The 23477-nt window shown below is 40.5% G+C and overlaps 1 protein-coding gene and 2 non-coding genes across 3 annotated transcripts; 1 reads left to right on the top strand and 2 right to left on the bottom strand.

The window, feature by feature from the left end:
* Nucleotides 1-4564: 4564 nt before the first annotated feature.
* Nucleotides 4565-4635, bottom strand: TRNAC-GCA. The gene has a single exon. It is a non-coding gene; the product is annotated as a tRNA-Cys (tRNA).
* A 1770-nt stretch (nt 4636-6405) lies between these two features.
* On the bottom strand, nt 6406-10091 carry LOC121932899 (dickkopf-related protein 3-like). The gene is made up of 4 exons (XM_042471982.1): nt 9891-10091; nt 8579-8756; nt 7648-7843; nt 6406-6493 (listed from the first exon to the last, which is right to left on the bottom strand). The coding sequence occupies exons 1-4, from the start codon at nt 10050-10052 to the stop codon at nt 6439-6441; spliced, it is 591 nt and encodes a 196-aa protein (XP_042327916.1). The 5' UTR covers nt 10053-10091; the 3' UTR covers nt 6406-6438.
* Nucleotides 10092-23190: 13099 nt separating this feature from the next.
* On the top strand, nt 23191-23262 carry TRNAC-GCA. Its single transcript has one exon. It is a non-coding gene; the product is annotated as a tRNA-Cys (tRNA).
* Nucleotides 23263-23477: the final 215 nt, after the last annotated feature.

The following is a 23477-nucleotide window of genomic DNA, read 5'->3' as shown; positions in this document are numbered from 1 at the left end:
TTTGAGCCGCTGGGGCGGCGTACAAGTGCGACAGTGGCACACCATTACGTAAGTGCCGCACACAATGTGCAGATGCTGTGCAACGCTTACGTAACAATGGTGGTGCCCGTGTACACAGGGCGCCGCCATTGTTTATTGCCACTCGCATGTACTGGGTTGGGACCCTTCAGTTGCATTCGGTCCCTAACCCAAAATCAGCTGTGTATGCTGTTGTTGCGGTATATACCACTCCATAGCGTACAGCACCGGCATTCATGGTGGTTTTCCATCCAAGTACTAACCAGGGCTAAACCCTGCTTAGCTCTGAAGATCCGACAGGAACTGGTGTCTTCCAATATTTAACGCTCCCTATTTTGTGGTTTATAATTGTATGACATGGGGTTGATACATTAAATGAGGTATAGTAGCAAATAAGGAGAGCCAGCATGGTTTGAGTTTTGACAGGGCTGCAGAGAGATATGATTTGAGATCATGAATGAATCCCTGCTCAGCCCCAGAAACCACTGGGTGATCTTGGGCAAGTCACACACTCTCGCAGCCTCAGAGGATGGCAATGGCTATGTCCTTGCATAGAACTACCAAGAAGATATGAAGAGGGTTGCTGTACCGAGTCAATTTGAATTATATTATATAAACATATGGCAGAGTGGTTAGAGTATTGGTCTGGTCTCTTGAGACCAGGTTTTCGATTCCAGCTGGCAGAAACCCATGAATGACTTAGGGCAATACCTCTCAGCATCAAGGATGGCAATGGCAAACCTCCTTGGAATAACGTTGCCAAGAACCCCCATGATTTTCAGTAGGCCTTAGGGTTGCCACAAGTCGAAAAGACTTGAAAGCACACAAAACGCTATACTTAACGCTCAGTCCTGTGTTTTAATCAAAATAAGATGAGAGGAGTAGAATGGTGTTATTAAAGGCTTTTATCTCAAATGATTAGACAGACTTGCAGCTTCTGTTGGTCCGCACAAGAAATAAAATCTGCTCTTTATTTTGGGAGCAAGACAGCAGCAGCTGCCTCTTTGCAGAAGATAAATCAATTACGTGATTTTTAAAAACCCCTAGAAATGAAAGAAGATGACAGTGCAGAAAATTTTTGTTGAAGCTCTAAAGGTGGTTTTGTTTTCTTCCTGTCCTGTTGCAGAACAAAACTGCCAACATGGTCTTTGCAGCCGACTGTATTTTACGACAGGAAGCGGTAGGTATTTCCTCTTTCTTGATGATGTATCGCTTTTGTTTCTTTTCTGTCTGTGAAATACAGACTCTGTAACAAATTGTACTTAAAACACAACCCCCTCTTGGTTAGAGGCTTAGAATTATGTGAATGGCTCTGTTCTAAAAATCCTGCAGAAATTGTAGAAATGGAACATCAGCCTGGGTTATGAAGTAACTTCCTCAAGCGTCTGAGCATAACAGAATGCTGCATTTCATTGGGGGGTATAAAGGTGGAGAGAAAATTTGATTATAAGTGTATTGTGTCAATACCCCTCCTGAAGGAATTGAGAAGGAGAATAATGTAGTTTCTCTCTCTAGAGGTACACCTCAAAACAGAGCAGGAACAACTGGAAGAAAAACGACAACCAATCTTCAGAGATGCTTGGAAAACTGATATTGCTATTTGAGGTGGCTTGGTGCATCTTTTAATTCGTTTATGGACAGCAAAGGTATATTGTATTAACTTAGCTGCCCGATCCTCAAAGGCGGGGGCGGGTATTATTATTATTATTTTATTATTATTTTTATTATTATTTTTATTGATGTGTTCTTGTTGGTTTCACCACATCAGTTGGAGGAAAAAGCTCCCACATTTCTGAAAAACTATTCGTAGACAGAGTACCGTATAAATGTCACTACAAATTGACCTCATGTATAAATTGAGGGCAGGTTTCAGACCAAATGATGGATTTTGATATGATCCATGATGGATAAGTGGAGGTTAAACTTTGGGGCATATAACAAAGCAAAGTTTCCAGGATAAAGCGAAGGAAAACAGTGTCAAAGACCTTACAAATGTTCAGCAAGCAAAACTGTTTGTGGTCACACTAAAGGCGCAGGATGGTGAGAGAGTAAGAAGCAGGACAGATTATGCTCTTGCTTTTTACCAGGAGATGGTTCCCCTTTTTTAGTCAGTATTTACATGACCATGGATAGTTGAATCAGGTTTTTGGGTCAATTTCTTGACTAAAATTTACAAGACTTATACATGAGTATATTGTTAGGCTGGTAGACCCTATCTGAAGCCAGCATGGGTATAGTGGTTTGAACATTGGCTCACAAGGATGGGTTCGATCCCAGCTCGGTCTGGGAAACCCACTGGGTGATCTTGGAAATTCACATACTCTCGGCCTCAGAGGATGGCAATGGCAAACCCTCTCTGAAACCTGCCAAGAAAAAACGCTGATATTTGCCTTGGGTTGCTTAGCAAAAAAAATGATTTGGAGGCACACAAAAACAACGAGTGTCTGTGCTGAATCTTCTCCAAGCAGCTTTGGGGGATTTGAACTGAAGGCATGCTCATATTTGAATTGAAAGTTGGATACAGGGGGTTGTGATGGTTAACCATCAATGAAGTTGTTCCCTCCACATTACTCCCCCATCCTATTACCACTAGGCAGATGGAAGACAGAGTCCCTTTATTCTCATCTTGTGGTGCTTAAGAATATATCCTGCCTTTCCTCAGCAGTTCAAGTGGCAACATTGGCTCTTGTCCACCCCACAACAAACCCGTGAGGTAGGTCAAGCCAGGAGAATTACTGCCCCCCCCCTCATGATCCGTATGTGAAAGACCTTGTAGCACCTTTGGACTAACTGAAATAAAGAAGTTGGCAGCCTGAGCTAGACTTCGCTACTTCCTCAGATTTTGTGGAGTGCCATATATATGCACATTCTCACATACTATGGCATATGTATAGTCTGTCCCTGACTTCCACTCCACAAAAGCATCTGAGGATAGAATGATGTCTAAAAGCTCATGCTGCCAACTTCTCTTTCTCAGTTAGTTTCAAAGGTGCTAACAAATCTCTCTACAGACTGATTTCAGACTAACACACCATCTTTGATTCTGTTCCTGACTTGAATCTGGATTTCCCAAGTTTCACTTTTAACACTAAACCACACATAGTCAAAGTAATAGCCGCCTTTCCAAATCGTCTCCCTGCACTCATGCTTAGGAAAATAAATTTGCTAGGGAATCCATTTGGAAGACATCCTGTCTTATAAGCTCTGAGAGGAATGACTTAAACAGGGGACAAAAAAGGAAATGAAACCATTTTTATCCCTTGGAAGATATTTTAACTTTCAAAAACTCGGGGATCTTCAGTATTAATGATTCTGTTGTTGTTTGTTGAGTGCCTTCAACAGTTTTTCTGACTTATGGCAACCCTAAAGCAAACCTATATAGGTTTTCTTAGTAAGATTCTCAGAGGGGTTTGCATCCTCTGAGCTGAGAGTATGTGACTTGCCCAAGGTCACTCAGTGGGTTTCCATGGCTAGTCAAGATTCAAACCCTGGTCTCCAAGTGTCTCAGACTAACACCCAAACCATTTACATCACACCAGCCCACTGTTTTATGTTATTCACTGGAAATGTGGTGCCATCTATGGTTGAGACTCTATCCAAAGCCTAGGTCCAGAGAGGCCCGGAGGGTCTTTGGTTTGAGCACTGGGCTACCAGAGCCATGGTTGGTTCCCTGTTTGGCATGGAAACCTTGGCTAACCTCTGGGCAACTCACATACTCTCAGCCCAGAAAGCCCCATTATAGGATCACTTTAGGGTCACCATAAGTCTGAGAACTTGGGCACCACCACAACAAGAGGGTTGCTATTAAACAACTTGATGGCACACAATGACTACAAAAATTGTCATATAACATGGCATGTTCCAGGTAGTGTCACTTTTTTTTTGCAGTTAATGTGGCCCTATTTAGAGATTTATTTCCAAGTTTTTGTCAGTTTGTTTGGAATTGCTTCTGGAACATCTATTTTGTTGTGTTGTTGTTGCTATTTTTAAAATCCCAGAAAAGCCAGCAATCTTTTTCGATGATGTCCCTGTCTATTTTTCTTCTTATCTTTCTAAATCCCCTTGATCACTGAACCTGAGAAAGAACAAAGAGGTTCAGTTTGTCTATATGACTGTTGCACATGACTTTTAAGGGCAAAATCAGGTTCGGATCTAGATTTCCACACCGCATTTATCGATTGCTCTTGAAACTGAATTTCCCCAGAAGTATATCTTGATTTCAGTAAGTGCTGACATGATCTGTGTTGCAGATTCAGCAAAACAACTTGAGAGGAAATCCTGCATGAGCCCTCATGACTAGAATACACATACTATATTTCTGGTTACACTACCACTTAACCTGCTACTAGTTAAATTCAACTGTAGCCTGTTCCCTATTAGGTGGTGTGAGATGTGTTTGCCTTTAAGTTGCATAACCTCCCTATCTCCACCCACATCTTCTAGAGTGCTCCCTCCTTACAACACAAATACTGTGCATTTATTTTTCCTTCAGAGACAGAACATTTATTTAAGTAAGAGATTAAATTTCCTGGACTTTGAAGAAAAGAGGGGGCACCTGGATTTGAACCAGGGACCTCTTGATCTGCCGTCAATGCTCTACCACTGAGCTATACCCCCAGCTGCAAGAAAGGCTGCTTGAATTTTTTTCTGTTTGGAAGTGTAACATCCTCATTGCATGGAGACAGCATAGGGAGGTATGTGTCTCCAAGGTGTTACCATTATTAAAAGCCATATAAATAATTCCCCTATTTTCCACAAGGCCTAGCTGAGTGCTGACAGTATTTCACTTTTATATACAGTCCGCCCTTCTTATCCATGATTCTTTTTAATCCACAGATTCAAGCATCCATGGTTTGAAATGTTCAAAGAAGTATAAATTCCAATATCAGCCTTGATTTTCAATTTTATAAGGGATGCCATTTTACTAGTCATTTATTTAATGGGACTTGAGTCATCCACAGATTTTTTCTATCCATGGGGAGATATGGAACCAACTCTGTGCGGATAACAATGGGCCACTGTTTTTATTTGTTTCTTTTAATGTTTCACACTTCATCTCAGACTCTTTATTGTGGTTAATCTTGCTTATAAAACAATTTCCTGACAAAAAACTAGATTACAAAATATTATAACAAAAATAGTATCATGTGAGATCAAGATCAAAATTATCATATAGCGCTAAACCGGGTGGACAAGTGAAGGCTTCTGATGGGCTTTATACGTTGGCAAACTGCACCCTCTTGGTGAGTTGTAGTGCACCAGGCAAAGGGACTACGATCTGCCCTCCATATCGTGGATTCTTAATCATTTAACCATCCATGGCTTGAAAATATATTTTTTAAAATCCCAGAAAGCAACCCTTGGTTTTGCCATTTTATATAAGGAACACCATTTCACTATGCCATTGTATTTAATGGGACTTAAGTGTCCATGGAGCATCCTTGAAGGCACACAACAACAACAACAACAAGAATCATTAATACCTGAAGATTTCACTGAGTCATTTGGAAAATTAAAATGATCTTCCAAGGAATAAAAATGGTCTTCATTTCCTTTATCTTTGTCCTCTGTTTAACTCATGCCTCCCAAAGCTTTGTAAGATATGATGTCTTGCAAATGAATCTCCCTTCCAAATTTTCTTTTTGGTTTCTATGAGGGGGGAGGGTTCCTGAAACCAAACCTCAATGGATACCAAGGGCCCACTGTAAATTCCCAAAAGTAAACTTTGATTTTACCATTTTATATAAGGGACACCATTTCACGACTCCATTGTATTTAATGGAATTTGAGCATCCATGGATTGTGGTATCCACTGGGGTCCTGGAACCAAACCTCAGCAGATACCAAGGTTTCACTGTATATTTTTCCTCCTTGATTACTGTTTCTTGTTTGAATGGCATATTCTGTGCAGCTATGGTTGACACTTATAATATCATCCTATTAACCTTGCCAGGAGCCCACCCTCACGATCTCACAAGGGGTCAACCCTAAGTTTCAGGTTTGGGGGTTGAAATCTTAATTCCTTGGAATAGTCCTGACCTTGTAGTCCTACCCAAGATACAAAATGTAGGTGATATAGGAAGCCGCTGAATCATAAGTGTAAAGAGATGTAAAAATTGCTTCTGGACTGAAGCCACAATCCTATGTGCACAAACCTGGGAATAAGCCCCTCTGAATACAATATGTATTACTTTTGTCTAGACATCCATAGGACTGCAACACACTTCCAACCTTGCTACCACCACCATTGCTTTATTCTTGTAATAATTACTCAACACTTGCTTTATTTGGGTTACACAGATCCAAGATTTTTATTTGTAAATATTCAACAGGGAGAAGAGGACTGAAACCGGTCTATGTACATCATTATTTACATAGAATAAATACTGCTATTTCAACCACTGTGCATTTCCTTCTTGCTTATTTCTTTTGGCAGCTCCAATTGCTCTTGTCTGTCCAGTATTCAAACGGAACCCTGGAAAAGAGAAGGAGAGAGAGGAAGAAAATTACTGGACTGCTGGGGCAGATTTTTGTTTCACACAGGATGCTTCAACAAACAGCAAACAAAAGACAGAATAGAGAGAACTGGGATAAGCAGGCACTGGAGGTGGCTGCAATGATGGGGTTATTCAGATGGTGAAAAGAAAATCCCAGATTAACATGGGATTTGTCTCTGTTGTTCTCATGCATTTCGAATGCATCCATTTTCGGGGGATACCGAAAACCCTGCAAATCCTGGGATAATTGATCTTGTGATTTTTTTTCGTTTCCCCAAAATATTCGCATTGTAGGCTGTGTGAATAACTAATGCAAACAGACCTGGGATAAACTAAGATAAAACTCTGATGAGACAGAGTGGTGTAGTGGTTTGAATGTTAAACTCAGATTGTGGAAGACCAAGGTTTGAATCCCCCATTCAGCAATGGAAACCCAATGGATGACCGGCTTGAGATGGAGCAAAATAATAATAATAACGGCATCTTGGTCCACAAAGACATATATGGCCATGTTGGTTGTGGGATTCTGGGACATACAGTCCAAAAAAGTAACTTTATGAACAGTATCAAAGACCAATCAAGTTCTTTGGCAGCAGAGAGAGAGAAAATCTTTTTTTTTCTAAATCTGTCTAAAGAAATTTGCCAAGAAAACCCTCTGAAAGCTTTGCCTTAGGATTGCCATAAGTAAAAAATGTCTTGGAGACACACAATAACAACATCAATAATAGTAATAAATAAATAAGTATTAAGTATTACTTATAAGAGAGCCAGCATGGCATAGTGGTTTGAGTGTTGGCCTATGACTCTGGAGACCAGGGTTTGATTCCTAGCTTGGCCATTAAACCCACTGGATTACCTTGGGCAAGTCTACTTATAAGTAAACTACTTATAAGTAAAAAATAAATTAGTAATAATAAATAATAAATAAATATAATAATAATAAGTTAAAGACAAAAATATAAATTCACTGCATCCTTTTCATGGCATCAAAACCTGCTGTTTATTTCATCATGCACTGTTTATATGAAAGCTTTATGTAAGGACCCATGCTAGAGTTATGGCATGGCATGGCGAGTTGTTCTCCATCCACCCCTCCCTGCCCACCTCTTCCAGAATTCACCCCAGTACTCACTCTCGGTTGAGGGATCTCCTTTTGCATACTAGTCCTTCTGCACATGGGCAGACCTGGTTCATGCTGAATGCAATGCCTCCTTCAGGAACGTAGCATCCTTCATCTAAAGCCAGTCTTTTCCTGCAAACCATCTCCCCATGGTGGCGGGCACAACAGTTTTGAGGACCACAGTCATTATCATGATAGCAACGGGAACCTTTCAGGAGCAAGAAAAAGAGAGTTATAATTTGAATCCTTGGGCAACTCACACTCTCTCAGCCTCAGAGGAAGGCAATGGCAAACCTCCTCTGAAGACACTTGCCAAGGAGACCCTGTGATAGGTTTGCCTTAGGGTCAGATACAACTTGAAGGTACACAACACACACATGCTCAGTACGATTTATCAAAATCTGACCCAATGTTTAGTTCAGTTGATGCACTGATGCCTTTCAATTGTTTTTGACTGTAACTCCCATCATTCCTAGCCAGCATGCAGCATAGGATTTGTACTGTATTCCAAAGAGAGGACCCGGTTGGAAAAGATTGCTCTTTACATCTGGCATGTTTCTTCACATGTTCCAAGACTGAACAATTATCGGTTTTGTCATTGATCTAATACACATTGCAGAAATAATGCAGTTTGATACTGCTTTAAGTGCCATGGCTCCATGCTATGGAATCCTGGGATTTGAAGTCTGTGCCAGCACCAGAGCTCTCTGACAGAGGGGACTAAATATCTCCCCAAATTACAAACCCCAGAATTCCATAGAACTGAGACATGGAAGTTAAAGCTGTGTGGAACTGCACTATTTCTGCAGTGCAAATTAGACCACAGAAACTCCCTACTGGAAACACATTGGCCTCAATTTCAAAATTGCACTGGAGAATAAATATAATAATCATAATAACAACACCAATTCAACACCTACCCTCTACCACCTCCCCATCTTACCTTCCTGTCCTTCTGGCAGACTCTCTTGGCATTTGCCAAACATGCAGATCAGTCCCTCAGCACAGTGGGCATCCTGGCGGCAGAATTCGCCATCTTCCCGGAGTGTGAAGCAGAGTCCAAAGTGGTGGTCACAGAAGAGCCCTTCTGGGCATCCTTGCTCAGGGCTGCAGGCAGTCATCTGCAGAGGAAATAAAATGGGGGTGAAGGGAGAAAGAGAAGATCAGAGGCATGAGATCACTTTGGGTTTGAAAATGCCACCTTTTAAAGGATTCTAGGCAATGTGGAAGCCCTAACAGTCTTTTTCGAGTGGTAGAATTCAAGGATAGAGTAGTATTAGTCTGTCAAACCAGTATGTGGAGAGATCTAGTATCACCTTTGAGACTAAGGGCCCAAACAGACAGGCCATAATAAAGGTGCTTCGGGTCACTTTGGAGGTAGGCTGTTTAAATTATCCATGCGTCCTAAGATGCCGGAAGCTGTGCCAAAGCCATGCTCCAGTACTAAGGAAGTTGGCAGCATGAGCTTTCATAGACTTAAGTCAACTTCCTCAGCTGCATTTGCCAATTTTGGCAAGTTTGCCAATTTTGATAAATGCATCTGAGAAAGTAGACTTAAGTCTACAAAAAAGGCCATGCTGCCAAATTCTTTCTTTTAATTAGTCTCAAAGGTGTTACTAGATCTCTCTACATACTGTTTTTTTAGTCTCCCCAATCCTTCTTTTCCTGGAAACAAGAGGAATAAGTGACAACTCAGCTTTTAAATCAAAGGCGGGGAAATTCTGGTCTGTGGGTCACATACAGCTCCCCTTCAGTTCTGTTTTTGTGCCCCCCCAGGTTCCCCTGGAGTTAAAAAAATGCAAAGAAATCATTTCAAATGTTTTGCCCATAAATGCCCCCTAGGGGGCATTTTCACCAAGATTTTGGACTGCCCAGGGCATTTTAAACAGACCACCCACCCACCATTCTACACTGTTTCATTGCAAACAACCATTTCTCAAGACCAGGACTTTCAGCCACTTCTGATTCCCCACTACACTTTTAATGCATTTTAGTACTCCATGGCTGTATCTGAACTGCAGAAATAATGCAGTCTGACACCGCTTTAACTGCCATGGCTTAAAATATTATGGGATCCTGGGATTTGTAGTTGTGTGAGATATTTAGCCTTTTCTCTCAGAGGGCTCAGAACATGCTAATTATGCTGTCTTTTGCCCCGGGTTCTAGTCCATGGATCTTGGTGTTGTAGTAAAAAAAACCCAAGAGTAGAAAAGACCTAAATCTCAACCCCGCTCCATGCAATGCTGTGGTCTTACCTTCATCTCCAGATGAGACAGCAGTTCAGCACTTTTGGAAGATGCCACCGCATTGTACTCGGGCAACGAGTACAGCCATGCCCAGAGATGGCTCTGAGCTGAGGGCAGGGAGCAGAAAAGGATGACGAGAAGAAGGCAAAGCTGGTTCCCCATCATCACCATGATCTTTCCTGGTTCTTCAACTGTTGTTAGCAGTTAGCAAGCGGTTAGAGAAGCCTTTAGAGCAAGCAAAGTTGGCAAAGTTTATATAGGCAGGCCGATCTTGACACCTCCTGGTAAAACTGTTTGCCAACCTAATTGGGAGGAGGAGGCAATCAAGGCTTAGAGGCTTAGCATAATGACTAGGAACTCCAGCATCCACCCCTCCTCACCCCCTGGAGAGCTGACTCCCTGAAATCTGCCTTCATAGTGGGATACCAATACGCTCTGTCTCCATTTCACTGTCTGTGGTGTCAGCATTAAAATAAAGGACAAGAGGCTCACTATTATCAAACTATAGACAGTGTGTGGCAAGAGTACAAATCATGTGCTCTTAGACAAAGTAGACATCAGTGCCATTTTATGATGAGATTTTGCTTGGTATTTAATAGTGAAAATGTGCTTTCCCTCTCTTCTTCTTCATCATCATCTTTGTCTTCTTCTTTCTATTTCTTGGTTTTTTTTTTTCCTTTCTTTTATAGCTAGACCTTGATCTTTTCTGTTATGTTTTAAATGTCTTTTAAAATGATTTAATGTTGCAACTTTTTAAAACAATTGTTTGGCTACTCTATGTGTGTGTGTGTGTGCATGCATGCGTGCGCACATGCACCTTCTAGTCACTTATCAACTTATGGCAACTCCATGAATTTAATAGGGTTTTCTTAGGGAAGGAATACACAGAAGTGGTTTGGCAATTCTTTCTTATGAAATATAGCCTACACCACCTCATATTCATTGGCAGTCTTCCACCTACATACTAACCAGGGCTGATCTTGCTTAGTTTCCAAGATCAGAGGGGATCTGGTGCCTAGGACTATGGGCCAAAAGAGAAAGAGAAATTGAGAGAGGAGAATGTGACCTTGCAATGTAAACGGAGAGGGGAGTAGGGGTTGACCAGCTTGGACCTACTTCATATTACATAATTATAGTGTTATTACTCCACTTCAACTGCCATGGTTCAGTTTTATGGAATCCTAGGACTGGTAGTCTGGGGTGGCACTAGAATTCTATAGATGAGACTTCTAAGCATCCCTCCTTAAAATCCCACGCTGACCCTGCTTAGTTTCCAAGATCAGATGGGATCTGGTGCCCTTATGGTATTAGAATCATAGAGTTATACAATCATAGAGATGGAAGAGACCACAAGGGCCATCCAGTCCAACCCCCTGCCATGCAGGAAATCCAAATCAAAGCATCCCTGACAGATGGCCATCCAGCCTCTGTTTAAAGACCTCCAAGGAAGGAGACTCTATCACCTTCCGAGGAAGTGCATTCCATTGTCGAACAGCCCTGTCAGGAAGTTCCTCCTAATGTTCAGGTGGAATCTCTTTTCCTGCAGCTTGCATCCATTGTTCCGGGTCCTGTTCTCTGGAGCAGCAGAAAACAAGCTTGCTCCCTCCTCAATATGACATCCCTTCAAGTATTTAAACAGGGCTATCATATCAACTCTTAACCTTCTCTTCTCCAGGCTAAACATCTCCAGCTCCCTAAGTCTTTCCTCATAGGGCATGGTTTCGAGACCCTTCACCATTTTGGTTGCCCTCCTTTGAACACGCTCCAGTTTCTCAACATCTTTTCTGAATTGTGGGGCCCAGAACTGGACACAGTATTCCAAGTGACGCCTGAGCAAAGCAGAATAGAGTGCCACTATTAGTTCCCTTGATCTAGACACTATACTTTTATTGATGCAGCCTAAAATCGCATTGGCCTTGTTAGCTGCCGCATCACACTGTTGACTCATGTTCAATTTGTGGTCTACTTAGTCTCCTAGATCCCTTTCACATGTAGTCTCCTTAAGCCAGGTGTCCCCCATCCTATATCTGTGCATTTAATTTTTCCGCCCTAAGTGCAGTACCTTACATTTCTCCCTGTTGAAATTCATTTTGTTAGCTTTGGCCCAGCTTTCTAATCTATTAAGGTCATTTTGAATTTTGATCCTGTCCTCTGGGGTATTGGTTACTTCTCCTAGTTTGGTGTCATCTGAAAATTTGATAATTATGCCCCCAATTCTGTCATCCAAGTCATTCATTAATTGTGAGCTGCCTTGGGTCCTGTGAAAGGAAGAAGGCAGAATGTGTGTATGTATATATAGTGGAAGAGAGAGAGAGAGAGAGAGAGAGGCAATTAAAAACAAAACTGAAAAATACAACATGAGCAAAATGTTTCATCTTCTGCTTTCTTCAGTTGCTAAAAATGAAACTGAGCTGCAATGAAAGTGGCAGTTTAAAACATTCTTTTTCCATGATGGTATTATCCTCTAACATTAATTCATGGAGTTTATCAGACAAGGGAAATTGGAAGTATAATCCAATGGCAATCTGAACGCAATCATGGGGTTTAATGTTATTGTATGATAACCCACTACATGCAAATTCGGGCAATGAGAAGTCAGTCGGAATGCAATCATGGGGTTTCACGTTATTGAGTGATAGACTACTACACGCATATTTGGGCAATGGCTTGTTATTTTCGGGCAATGGGAAGCCAGTTTGAATGCAATTTGCATTCATGTAAATTAGCTGAACTAGCAAATTCACATGAATGCATTATGGCCCCACTTTTTTTCATTCGAAATTTAGATAAATTCCTCATGTGTGATAAAGTCCCATGAGTTGTTAGGATCTTAAAAATGGACATCCAGCTTCCTGCTCTAGCTTCATGGTCAGGATAGCAGATTTATGATTCCTAAAGCATATACACAGGTCTGTGCTTGTTTTGTCCATGTACTGCAGATGACATCCTGTATGTTTGTATTCAGTCACATAAACAAATTGTAGGGCCAACAAGTGACTCCCAAAGCAGCTCTTAGTTACATAAATCCTCACATGTTGATTTTTGGAAAGATATGCTATAAAGTTATTGTTGTGTCAACTGGAAAAAATGTAGCTGGATAATCAGGAAATATGCACTCACTACACCTCATTGTACTGGGTCTCAGATGCATTGATTGTTGGTTACATTTGTTGCTGTAAAATATTTAATGTTCTTTGCCCCCAGAACTTGGGTATCCTTGTTTCTCAAGAAGGGAAAAGGAGAGCAAATTATGTAGGCAATGGGCTGCTTGAGGACACAATGCAAATGTTGACAAATAAAAGGAATAAATTAAATGTGGGGTATGTTGCTAGTAAAATACATTTTAAGCATTAGTCTTCCTCATAATTCTTTAAGTAAATTGCAAGCCAACAAGGCACTTTAATGAAGCCAAGTTCATCAGAAAAACAGAATCATAGAGTTGGATGAGTAGAGTACATAATAAAACACATTATATACCTTATAGCTGTGTGAAATGAATTTATATTTATATGATTGTTTTTAGCTGTTGTTTTGGAATGCTCTACGCTTTTCTTGAGTGGCCTACATTTTGCAGTGCCTTGTCCTCCTCTGCAGTTGTGACATCTGCTCACCCTGGGTGAACCCTTTTCCACCACCACCAGTGTTAAAGTAAGAACTGCCAGCTTGTTTGGCTTTGGTACATGAAATGGGAGATGGTGCCATTTTAACATTTGCCTCAGGCAGCAAAATGTCATGGGGCAGCCCTTGCCAGGTTCTTAGCCTGGGAGATAGGGAGGATATTTGTCTTTTACTTGTGAGCTGTCTACAATCAATTCTATGGCGAAACAGGATTAATTTCCTGCCACACTTCCCCCCAAACCCTATTAACTGCTGTATCTTGATAAGTCTGCAGATCTAATGGGGTGACAATGGCTGTTGCCCCAGAGAGACATGGTGACAAGGGGATAAGAGGAAGAGACGCTTCAGCCCTTACTCCTGTTTCTTAGGCTTCAATCCTATGCAAGCTTACCTGAGTGTAAATCTGATGGTAGCCAGTGGTAATTTTAAGTAGACAAATATGGATCTGTGTCCTTCATTAGTAAAAGACAGATTTGGGAGTGCCGGGACTAACACAGAACTGTATGTGCCATATTTGGTTCAATTCACTCCCAAGAGAATGAGAAAGGAATGTATATACAGGCCAAGTCTTCCTTATTTGAAATGCTTGGGACCAGAAGAATTTTGGATTTTGAAAAAGATTTTGGAATATTTGCATATACATAGTGAGATAGCTTGGAAATGAGACCCATGTCTAAACATGAAATTCACCTTATAAACATGTTGTTCGTTGTTTTTGTTGTATATTTGTGGCTTATGGTGACGCTAAGGCAAGCGTATCATGGGGTTTTCTTGGCAAGTTCCTTCAGAGAGGGTTTGCTATTGACATTTTAGATTGTAAGCCTGAGGGCAGGGAACCGTCTAACTAAAAAGACTGCATGTACAGCGCTGTGTAAATTTACAACGCTTCATAAATAAAGGTTAATAATAATAATAATAATAATAATAATAATAATAATATCCTCTGAGGCTGAGAGAGTGTAACTTGTCTAAAGTCACTTACTGGGGTTTTTATGCTTGAGCAGATAATTGAACCCTGGTCTCCAGAGTCACAGGGCAATGCTCAAGCCACTATACCATGCCAACTCTCCTTATAATTTTATACACAATTATTTAATATTTTTTGTGGGAAACAAAGTTTATGTACACCGAATCATCAAAAAGCAAACGTGTCATTAAGGCATTCAGCTCTGGTGCTACCATAATAGCAAAGGTCTTAGCCACTCGTATAGACAAATTTGGATTTTGCAGTATTTAGCATTTTGGAATTCCAGATACAGTACGGAAGATTCATCCTGTATAGGATATTTAATTCAGGTAGATGTTGCCATACACCTATTCTTATGTCTCTTTTAAATGGAAAGATAGGATGTATCTTATTAAATTAGAAAAGTCATTTTCGGACAACTCCCAGAACCTTGCGGTGAAAGTAGCCAGTAGCTACGGGGCTTTGGACGTTGTAGTAGCAAAAATGAATTAATAGGATTTTTAGAAGTGTGAGGGAGTAAAGTTCACAATCTTTGCCACATTAACAGTGTCAGCACTACAATGAGTGACACTGAAGCAACCGTCTCAGGTGGCAGATATTGAGGGGAGATCAGCGCTATTGTACCAGTGTCCTGCTCTTGTGAATCCTATGGCCATGTCCGAATTTATGAGCTGGGGTCTCAACTGAAACAATGTTTGTTTGTGGCTGGTCTGACCTGGGTGAGCTTCATTCCCCAACTTGTACCATTAGAAAAGGCCAATAACCTAGCAAGCAAGCAAGCAAGCAAAGAGGCAGTCAATCGAGGCAGAAATGTCACAAGAGATTTTGCTGTCTGAAGCAAAAGGACAAGATGGTCTTTTCAGCCCTATTCCATATAGACAAGCCAACTGGAGTGGCATTTGAATTTTGCTTCAGTGCTGGCGTTTTAAGATATTAAAGTTTTTGGAGTATCGCACAGCCCATGGGACTTTCCTTTTATTCTTCCACTGTGAATAGGTATTTGCCAGTTTTTTGTTCTGCTCAGTGCTGGCAACCAGTGTCCTTTATTGCACATGAGGGCAACAGGATACATTTTACACACACACACACACACACACACACACACACACACAGAGAGAGAGAGAGAGAGAGAGAGAGAGAGAGAGTTGCCCCACATCTAGTGGTTGTGCAGACCATGATCCCATGTCACACATCTCAGTAAGCTTACTCTACTCACATGATGCACAATGTTGCTGTCACTGCCACCTTGCAGAATTTGAGTAAGCAGAAAGGCAGAAAAACAAGTGAGAAATGTCATGGTGGCAAAGGTGGTGGACAGAGTTTAGTTGTGTGTGTCCACTGACTGCTCTCTAACCTGCCATCTAATTACTGGCCTTCCAGATATTCTGCAGCTCCCAGCATTCCTCACCACCAGCCATGACGTCTAGGGCTGATAAAATTTGCAAGTCCATCAACATTGGAAGGACTTGATTATTCTAACTCATCCCAAAGGCTTAATCTAACTGTCTAGACTCAACTAGAGCATAGGCATTGAATAAACTGCTGAAACTTTTGCAAATTTGGTTGATTTAATTGGGTCTACTCTAATTGGAACTAGCAATTAGATTTGAGTCGGAAATGGGAATGACGTGACCCTCCAGATGTACTTGCAATGCAGCTCCCATCAGTCTTTGCCAGAATAGCCAAAGGTGAGGAATCCTGGGAATTAACAGTCCAGTAATATCCAGAGGTGTGTATAATTTCCATCCCTTTTTTAAGACAGTGGTTCTTGAAGATCAGTCCTCTGGGTGCTTTGGATTCCAAATGCCAGGAGATTAGTCAAGGATTTTGAGAGCTGATGTCCAAATAATTTGGATGGCCAAAGACTGAGACCCACTGCTTTAAACCATGATCACTATGAGAATGGAAAAGGTGTGGTTCTGGGGAATCTTTTACCTTAGGCAGCAAAATGTGTTGGGCTACTCTAATGTCCCTAAATATTATTTTATAGCCTGCAAAGATGTGGCAGGCAAATGCTCTGCAAATGTCAAGTTTGAAAACCACAAAGAGTTATATGTGTGCTCGTATGTGAATGTGTACACGTTTTTTAATGTACCCAAACAGAGATAAACAAAAGGAGGGCAACTTTAAATTATTCCAAGTTTAGAACAAGAGGTGTGTTAACTTTTTGTCACTTTTTTTTTGCAATAGGTGTTTTGCATCAGTTGCTTTCCTAGGGTTCCAATAGTTTCAGCTTTTGCAGAATGTGCCCAAAAATTATGTAGAAGCAGAAAACTAATAAGGTTTCTCTTCCGTGGCAAATATATCCCTTGGAGCTTTGAAAAACTACGCTTTGTACTACTGTACAAGTCCCAGAATCCCAGTCCAGTATGGGCAGAATCTTTCCAAGGTCTCTAACTTTTGCTTTGCTATCTGCTTTGACCTTACCAACAGCTCATCTTGATCTGAATATATTGGTAGTCCAAACCAAAGTAGACACATTAAAGAATGGCTGAATGGTAACTCAACTGCTACATAAATCCCACTGATTCAGTGGGTCTTCTCTAGCAAGGAAGGATTTCAGCCAAGAGCAGGAATTGTGTGACACTCCAAATATTGATGAACAGCAATTACCAGCATTCCTGTCAGCATAGCCAATAGTAAGGAATGCTGGGAACTGCAGTTTAATAACATCTGGAGAGCAACATAATCCCCACCCTGATTTAGGCCTTACAGCACTACATTCTAATATTACCATAACAAAGATATTGGTGTTGTTGACATTTTATTCTTTCTAATGCCATATGTTCCATTCATTAATGGCAGAGTGGGATACATGTATTCCCCAAGATATTGCTTGACTGCAACTCCCATAATCCCTCACCACTGACTGGTAGGGCTGCTGAGAGTTGCAATCCAACAGCATCTGGAGGGTCACATTTTCCCCTTTTCTGATCCCTATGGATAATTTTTGACTCATAGCTGCATATATAGGAAAAACAAAACATGTGGGGGGAAAAGAAATGAAAAGTAAGATTATTTTGGCACCTTGAAGGCTAACAGGTTTATTATGGCATAGGCTTAAGTAGATGGAGATTTCTTAATCAGATACACAAAGTGCATGTGTGTTTGCATACAAATATTTATCTAAATGGATTTCCCCCTCACACTTCATCATCCCTTGGCTCATCTCCTCCCAGTGATGGTTTTAGCACCTTCCCTAATAGGTTGCAAATGACATGTTGACTTTGCTAATGTCTTTAGCACCTTCTCCTCTGGACAGTTTGGTCCAGCTGGGAAGGGAATGACTCGATCTTTGCTCAAACAAACAAACAAATACAACAGTTTCCAATCACTCTTGAGTTGCTCTGACTGGATTTCTCCAAATGGATCCCTTCTATATCTTCATATATATATATATATATATATATATAAAATAAAAAGAAACTTAGGCACATAGGCATGCATAGACAGACATAATCTCAAAAACAGAAACCCAGAGGGAAAATGAAGGTTCATTTACAAAGACACAATTTTCCAAGTTGTGTTTCTCTATATAGGAACAATAGACAGAGGCACAGCAGGCTGTTATACATGCTATACATTCTACAAAGCAAAGCTTTTTTACAGAGCCTACATTTCATTATTCTTTTCATCCCACCGATATGTTCAAAATGTTACAAAGATTCAGAGGATGTGTTCTTTTCCTGAAGAAGTTAAAATATAAGAATGAATCGTAGTGGGGGAAATGGAGGAAGGAGTTGAAAATGGAGACAGGAATAAACGGAAGAATACACATTTCTTTTGGATACATGCTTTTAGATATGATGGTTGAAGGAGGAACGGTTGTACCTGCTAAGACAGAAAAAGCTGGCTGGACCCTCTTTTTAAAACACAGTACCCAAAATGTTGAGGGTGCATATAAAGTAAATCAGTCTTTACATTAAGCTTTTGGGTGATTTGCAAGAGACTGGGCCACTCCAGACATTTTGCTGTATGAAGTGCAGTGGGCCCTTAGTATCCATTGGGGTTTGGTTCCAGGACCCCCTGCGGTGGATGCTCATCCCATGAAATACAATGGCACAGTAAAATGTTGTCTCTTTTATAAAATGGCAAAATCAAGGTTTGTTTTTTGGAATTTATATCTATTTTAAATATTTTCAGGTTGTGGATGCTTGAATCTGTGGATAAAAAATTCACAGATATAGAAGGCTAAGTGTAAGGGACAAAATGACACATTTCCCCTGTTCTATTGCCCCCAAACCATAAGGAATCAGTACTTCTGACTGCTGAGTCCAGTTTCCTCCATCATGCACATTCAAAGGGACCAATATAGGTAGTATAGGACAGGTATGTGGCATGTCTGACTTCCAAGAAAGGTTTCTGACTTTCAAGAGAGGTAATATTTTGAGGGCTGTGGAAGAACAGACAGGAGGCTGCTGCCACTATCCTCCAGTATTTGCTGCCTGAGACATTCACCTCCCTCTGCCTTTTGACAGGGCTAGCCCTATCCGTAGACTATCAAGCATACTTTTCCCCAAAATTTTTAACAGTATTTTAAACACTAAAGCAAGAGCCAGCGTGGCATTGTGGTGTGAGTGTTGGACAGGACTACAACGACTGGAGACTGGGGTTCGAGTCCCACATCAGCTATGAAACCAACTGGGTGAACTTGGGTAAATCACATGCTTTCAGCCTCCGGGGAAGCAATCCCTTCTCTGAATAAATCTTTCCAAGAAAGCTCCAAATATTCTTGTTGGTTTTTCGGGCTATGTTGCCATGTTCTAGAAGAGTTTATTCCTGACGTTTTGCCAGATGCTGGCGAAACGTCAGGAATAAACTCTTCTAAAAAAATGGCAACATAGCCCAAAAAACCAACAAAAAACTATGGATGCCGACCATGAAAGCCTTTGACTTCACAAAGCTCCAAATATTGCTGGACTTACACCTCTCAACTTTCCCACCACTAGCCATGACAGGTAGGTTTGATGGAAGTTGCAGTCCAGCAACATGTAGAGGGGCTTGCTTTGCTCACTCTTGTGTAAAAGGTTGTGAAGGGGAGGAGTGGCACTGGGCCACAGCAGCGGTTTGTCAGAACCCAAACCCAGAGCTTAACCTAGGAAACTGGAGAACCTCTGAACACATGCAAAGTGCCTTATGACTATGAGACACAAAGTCCCCCCCGCAACCTGCCTTTGCAATTAAGAAGCATCTTATCGGTAATTATCTTATCTTATCTGTACTGCCTGTTTTGTTTTATTGTGCATCATGTCTGTGTGTGTATTCTTCCCTTGTATTTTAGGCCTAAAACACACTGCAGAAATAATCCAGTTTGGGACCAGTTTGACTGCCCTGGATCAATGCTAGGAAATTCTGGGAACTGTAGTTTTGTGAGACATTTAGCCTTCTCTGTCAGAGAGCTCTGGTGCCACAACAAACTACAATTCCCAGGATTCCCTAGCACTGAGCCAGGGACTGTTAAAGCGGTCTCAAACTGGATTATTTCTGCAGTGTGTTTTGGACCTTCATATGAGTATTTTATATTATTGAATAGTATATAAATGTTTTATTCTGCAACTGTTTGTAAGGCACCCTGTACAGTGTTGGTGCTAAATATAGCTGGACATCCAGATCGGAGAGTGCAAAATCTTGGAAATCATGGGTTTTACAACCTGGGGGGGCTACTCACAATTTGGGGCTACTCACAATTTGGATACTGTATATAATGTATAAGTCTAGAAATTTTAGTCAAAAAATTGACCCCAAAAAACCTGGGTCAACCTATCCATAGGTAAGTACTGTATAGTCAGTCCTCCTTATCCACTGATTTTTTTATCCATAGATTCAAGCATCCACAATTTGAAAATACTTTAAAGATATATAAATTCCCATAGGCAAACTTTGATTTTGCCCTTTTATATAAGGGACACCATTTTACTGTGCCGTTATATTTAATGGGACTTGAGCATCCACTGATTTTGGTATATGAGCCTTCCCTTTTCTCTGAATAGAGTAGCAAAAGGCAAGAGCTTAGTCCATCCTGAGATCACCAAAAAAGAAGCATGGATCCCCTCTACTTTCTCATCTATTCAGCCTTTAAGATGAGCACAGTTAGTTACTCCTGCTAGAATTTTCTAAGTTCTTCGGCATTATTTTCCCTTGCATCATCCTTTACATCCATTGTTACATGCATGTCCCTAAGTTTTACCCTCGACTTATCCGCGGATCGTAACAAAATCCGTAATCTTGGCCCTAAATTTGTCCTTGACTTATACATGAGCTCGACTTATAATCAAATATATACAGTAGTTTAAAGTGGGAAGGGAGAGGTTGTGACCTTGACATATTCTAGTTAAATCTACAGGTAAAGCTTATACATCTCAGGAGAATCAGAGGCAGACAAATCAGCAGGAGGCAACTGCCAAGGAAGTCACACCTATTATTTTGACTTCAGCGCTGGGAAATGCTTCCTGGCATTGATGGAGAAGCATGAAAAAGTATACAGTCAGCCCTCCACATTTGCGGCTTTGACTTTTGCGGATCTGATTATTTGAGGATTTGATTCATATAGAATCATAGAGTTGGAAAAGACCGCAAGGGCCATCAAGTCCAACCCCCTGCCATACAGGAACTCTCAATAAAGCATCCCCGACAGATGGCCATCTAGCCTCTGTTTAAAGACCTCCAAGGAGGGAGACTCCACTACACTCCGAGGGAGTTTGTTCCACTGTCAAACAGCCCTTACTGTCAGGAAGTTCCTCCTAATGTTGAGCTGGACTCTCTTTTCCTGGAGCTTGCATCCATTGCTCTGGGTTCTAGTCTCTGGAGCAGCAGAAAACAAGCTTGCTCCCTCCTCAATATGACATCCCTTCAGATATTTAAAAAGGGCTATCATATCACCCCTTAACCTTCTCTTACTCCTCCAGCACAACTCTGCTGGAAATTGACTAAAGAGTTGCGCTGCGGGACTTAGAGATTCCTAGAGAAAATACATCTCTAGGCATTTGTATGTCCTCCGGTATGGTTGTATGGCTAACCTTTGGCAGATGTTGACCACAGAATTGTGCTTGTGGACCTAGAGAGATTCCATTCTAAAATAGCATTGTTTTATTTGTGCTTTCCTCACTTTCCTGGGGGCCTTGTGCTCCTAACCCCAGCAAAGATGGAAAGCCCAATGTGTTTTAATATTTGCAATATTTAATTATTTTTAAAAACTTTTGTAACCAGCGTTTTAATAAGGAACAGTACAAATAATTTGTATAAATACCAGATATGGAGTTTGTCACACAAAGGAGATCGGGAGTTTATCCTGTGAATATCCTGGGAAAATTGCGTAATTACACAGAACAGTTTCACACGATGTCACACAAAACCCGACGTTAAAGTCACAAAGAAGCATTAACGCACATCTTTTTACTTTCAGGATTTCAGCGACAATGCATTTCTGATATCGCTTTATTTGTGCAATTGCTTGTGATAATCATTTGCGCAAGTAGTCGCCATTTCCGCTTTATTTGCAGGATGCTTTAAATGCGCTTTAATCTCTCTCTAATGCCAAAATTAGCCCCAGTGTGATAAACTCCATAGATAATAATAATAAGTATTTATAGATAGTGTAAGAAGATCAGAAGGATCGTATAGGAAGAGAATGAGAAGAAACTCTTATTATATATGGTGCAACATATTGGTTTATTGCTTTTCTTTTCCTCTTTTGTTTTTTGGTTGACCTATATATATATATATATATATATATATATATATATATTGTTAAGGGGTGTTATGTTTAATGATAAATTTCACATAATAAAATTATTTTTTTAATTAAAAATAAATATTTTATAAATAAACACCCATCATAGTAAAATATATATATAGATCATCATTATTTGTCTCACCTCAAATCTACCTTTGGTTTTAGAAAATCCGTGCTTTAAAATTTTAATTTAATTTTAATTTATCCCTATTTTATTTCTCTTTGACTATTATTTTATGATGGCGGAGAGGGTTGGGATGCAGGATTGTTTATCATTGTGAGTTTATATTCTTATGATATATTTATTGTTATATTTTGTGTTGTGATCCGCCTTGATTCCCTCGGGTAATCAAGATTTCTTTTCTTTTCTGCCTTGCATTGGCAATATTTTTAATTGCAAAAATTGGGGAAATGCAGGATATAAATAAATTATTATTATCATTATTATTATTATATATTCAATTGAGAGGGGAGAAAAATAATCCAGATTCCTTCTGTTTTCTGCCTTGCATTGGCAACATTTTTCATTGCACAAAACACCCACCAACAAATATCTTTTAATGTCCTCTGTCAAAACTAGCATTTTGACAGAGGACACTAAAAGATGTTTGTGTGAGTGTGTTGTGCAATTAAAAATATTACCAATGCAATGCAAGACACACAATGTTGTGTCAATGTGACTTTTTGGGAGCTTACTTGGGAGCACAATAAATTGGATTGCTTAACCTGCTTTCCTTGTTTGCAATGCTTCCTTTTGCTCCAGTCCCTTTTGCTTAAGTCTGATTATCCCTTGCTGCTGCTGCTAGCAGTTCTTTTCTTTGCAGGATCAGACAGTTACATTCTGGGTCTAATTAGTTCTCCCTGCTTTAAACAAACCCTCCACTCAGAGCAAAACCTCTCTTTCTCTTCTCTTCCAAGGTTTGCAGCTCTAGTGCTGGGATTATTTCATCATAACATGAAAAGAACTTGTCTCCATTTTCCATGCCAGCAGAGGGGGTATAGCTCAGTGGTAGAGCATTTGACTGCAGATCAAGAGGTCCCTGGTTCAAATCCGGGTGCCCCCTCAAAGAACCTTTTTTATTTTTTATAATATTAAGATAAATTAGAAATAGATATGAAGAGGAGAATTGCAAAGATACAGCCACGTTGATACAATCTTTTTAATTGGACGGTTCCCTGCTCTCAAGGTTCTCCACCTCTGCTGTCATTCTCTATCAATGCACCCCTTTGCACAAAGTTTCCCTGAAACAAAGACAAAGCTAAAACACTGATTCCAAAA

This window comes from Sceloporus undulatus, chromosome 6, assembly GCF_019175285.1.
Source record: "Sceloporus undulatus isolate JIND9_A2432 ecotype Alabama chromosome 6, SceUnd_v1.1, whole genome shotgun sequence".
In the NCBI taxonomy this organism is placed as follows: domain Eukaryota; kingdom Metazoa; phylum Chordata; class Lepidosauria; order Squamata; family Phrynosomatidae; genus Sceloporus; species Sceloporus undulatus.
The sequence above is the reverse complement of the archived record's forward strand: the minus strand, read 5'-3'. Positions and strand labels throughout refer to the sequence as shown.

Bases quoted from the DNA above. Each gene is read 5' to 3' on its own strand.
- LOC121932899 (XM_042471982.1), bottom strand. From the start codon at position 10,052: ATGGTGATGATGGGGAACCAGCTTTGCCTTCTTCTCGTCATCCTTTTC. The intron at 7,844-8,578 runs GTAAGATGGGGA...TGCTCCTGAAAG, and splicing joins TCTGCCAGAAGGACAGGAAG to GTTCCCGTTGCTATCATGAT. The intron at 6,494-7,647 runs GTGAGTACTGGG...TCTCTTTTCCAG, and splicing joins AGGAGATCCCTCAACCGAGA to GGTTCCGTTTGAATACTGGA.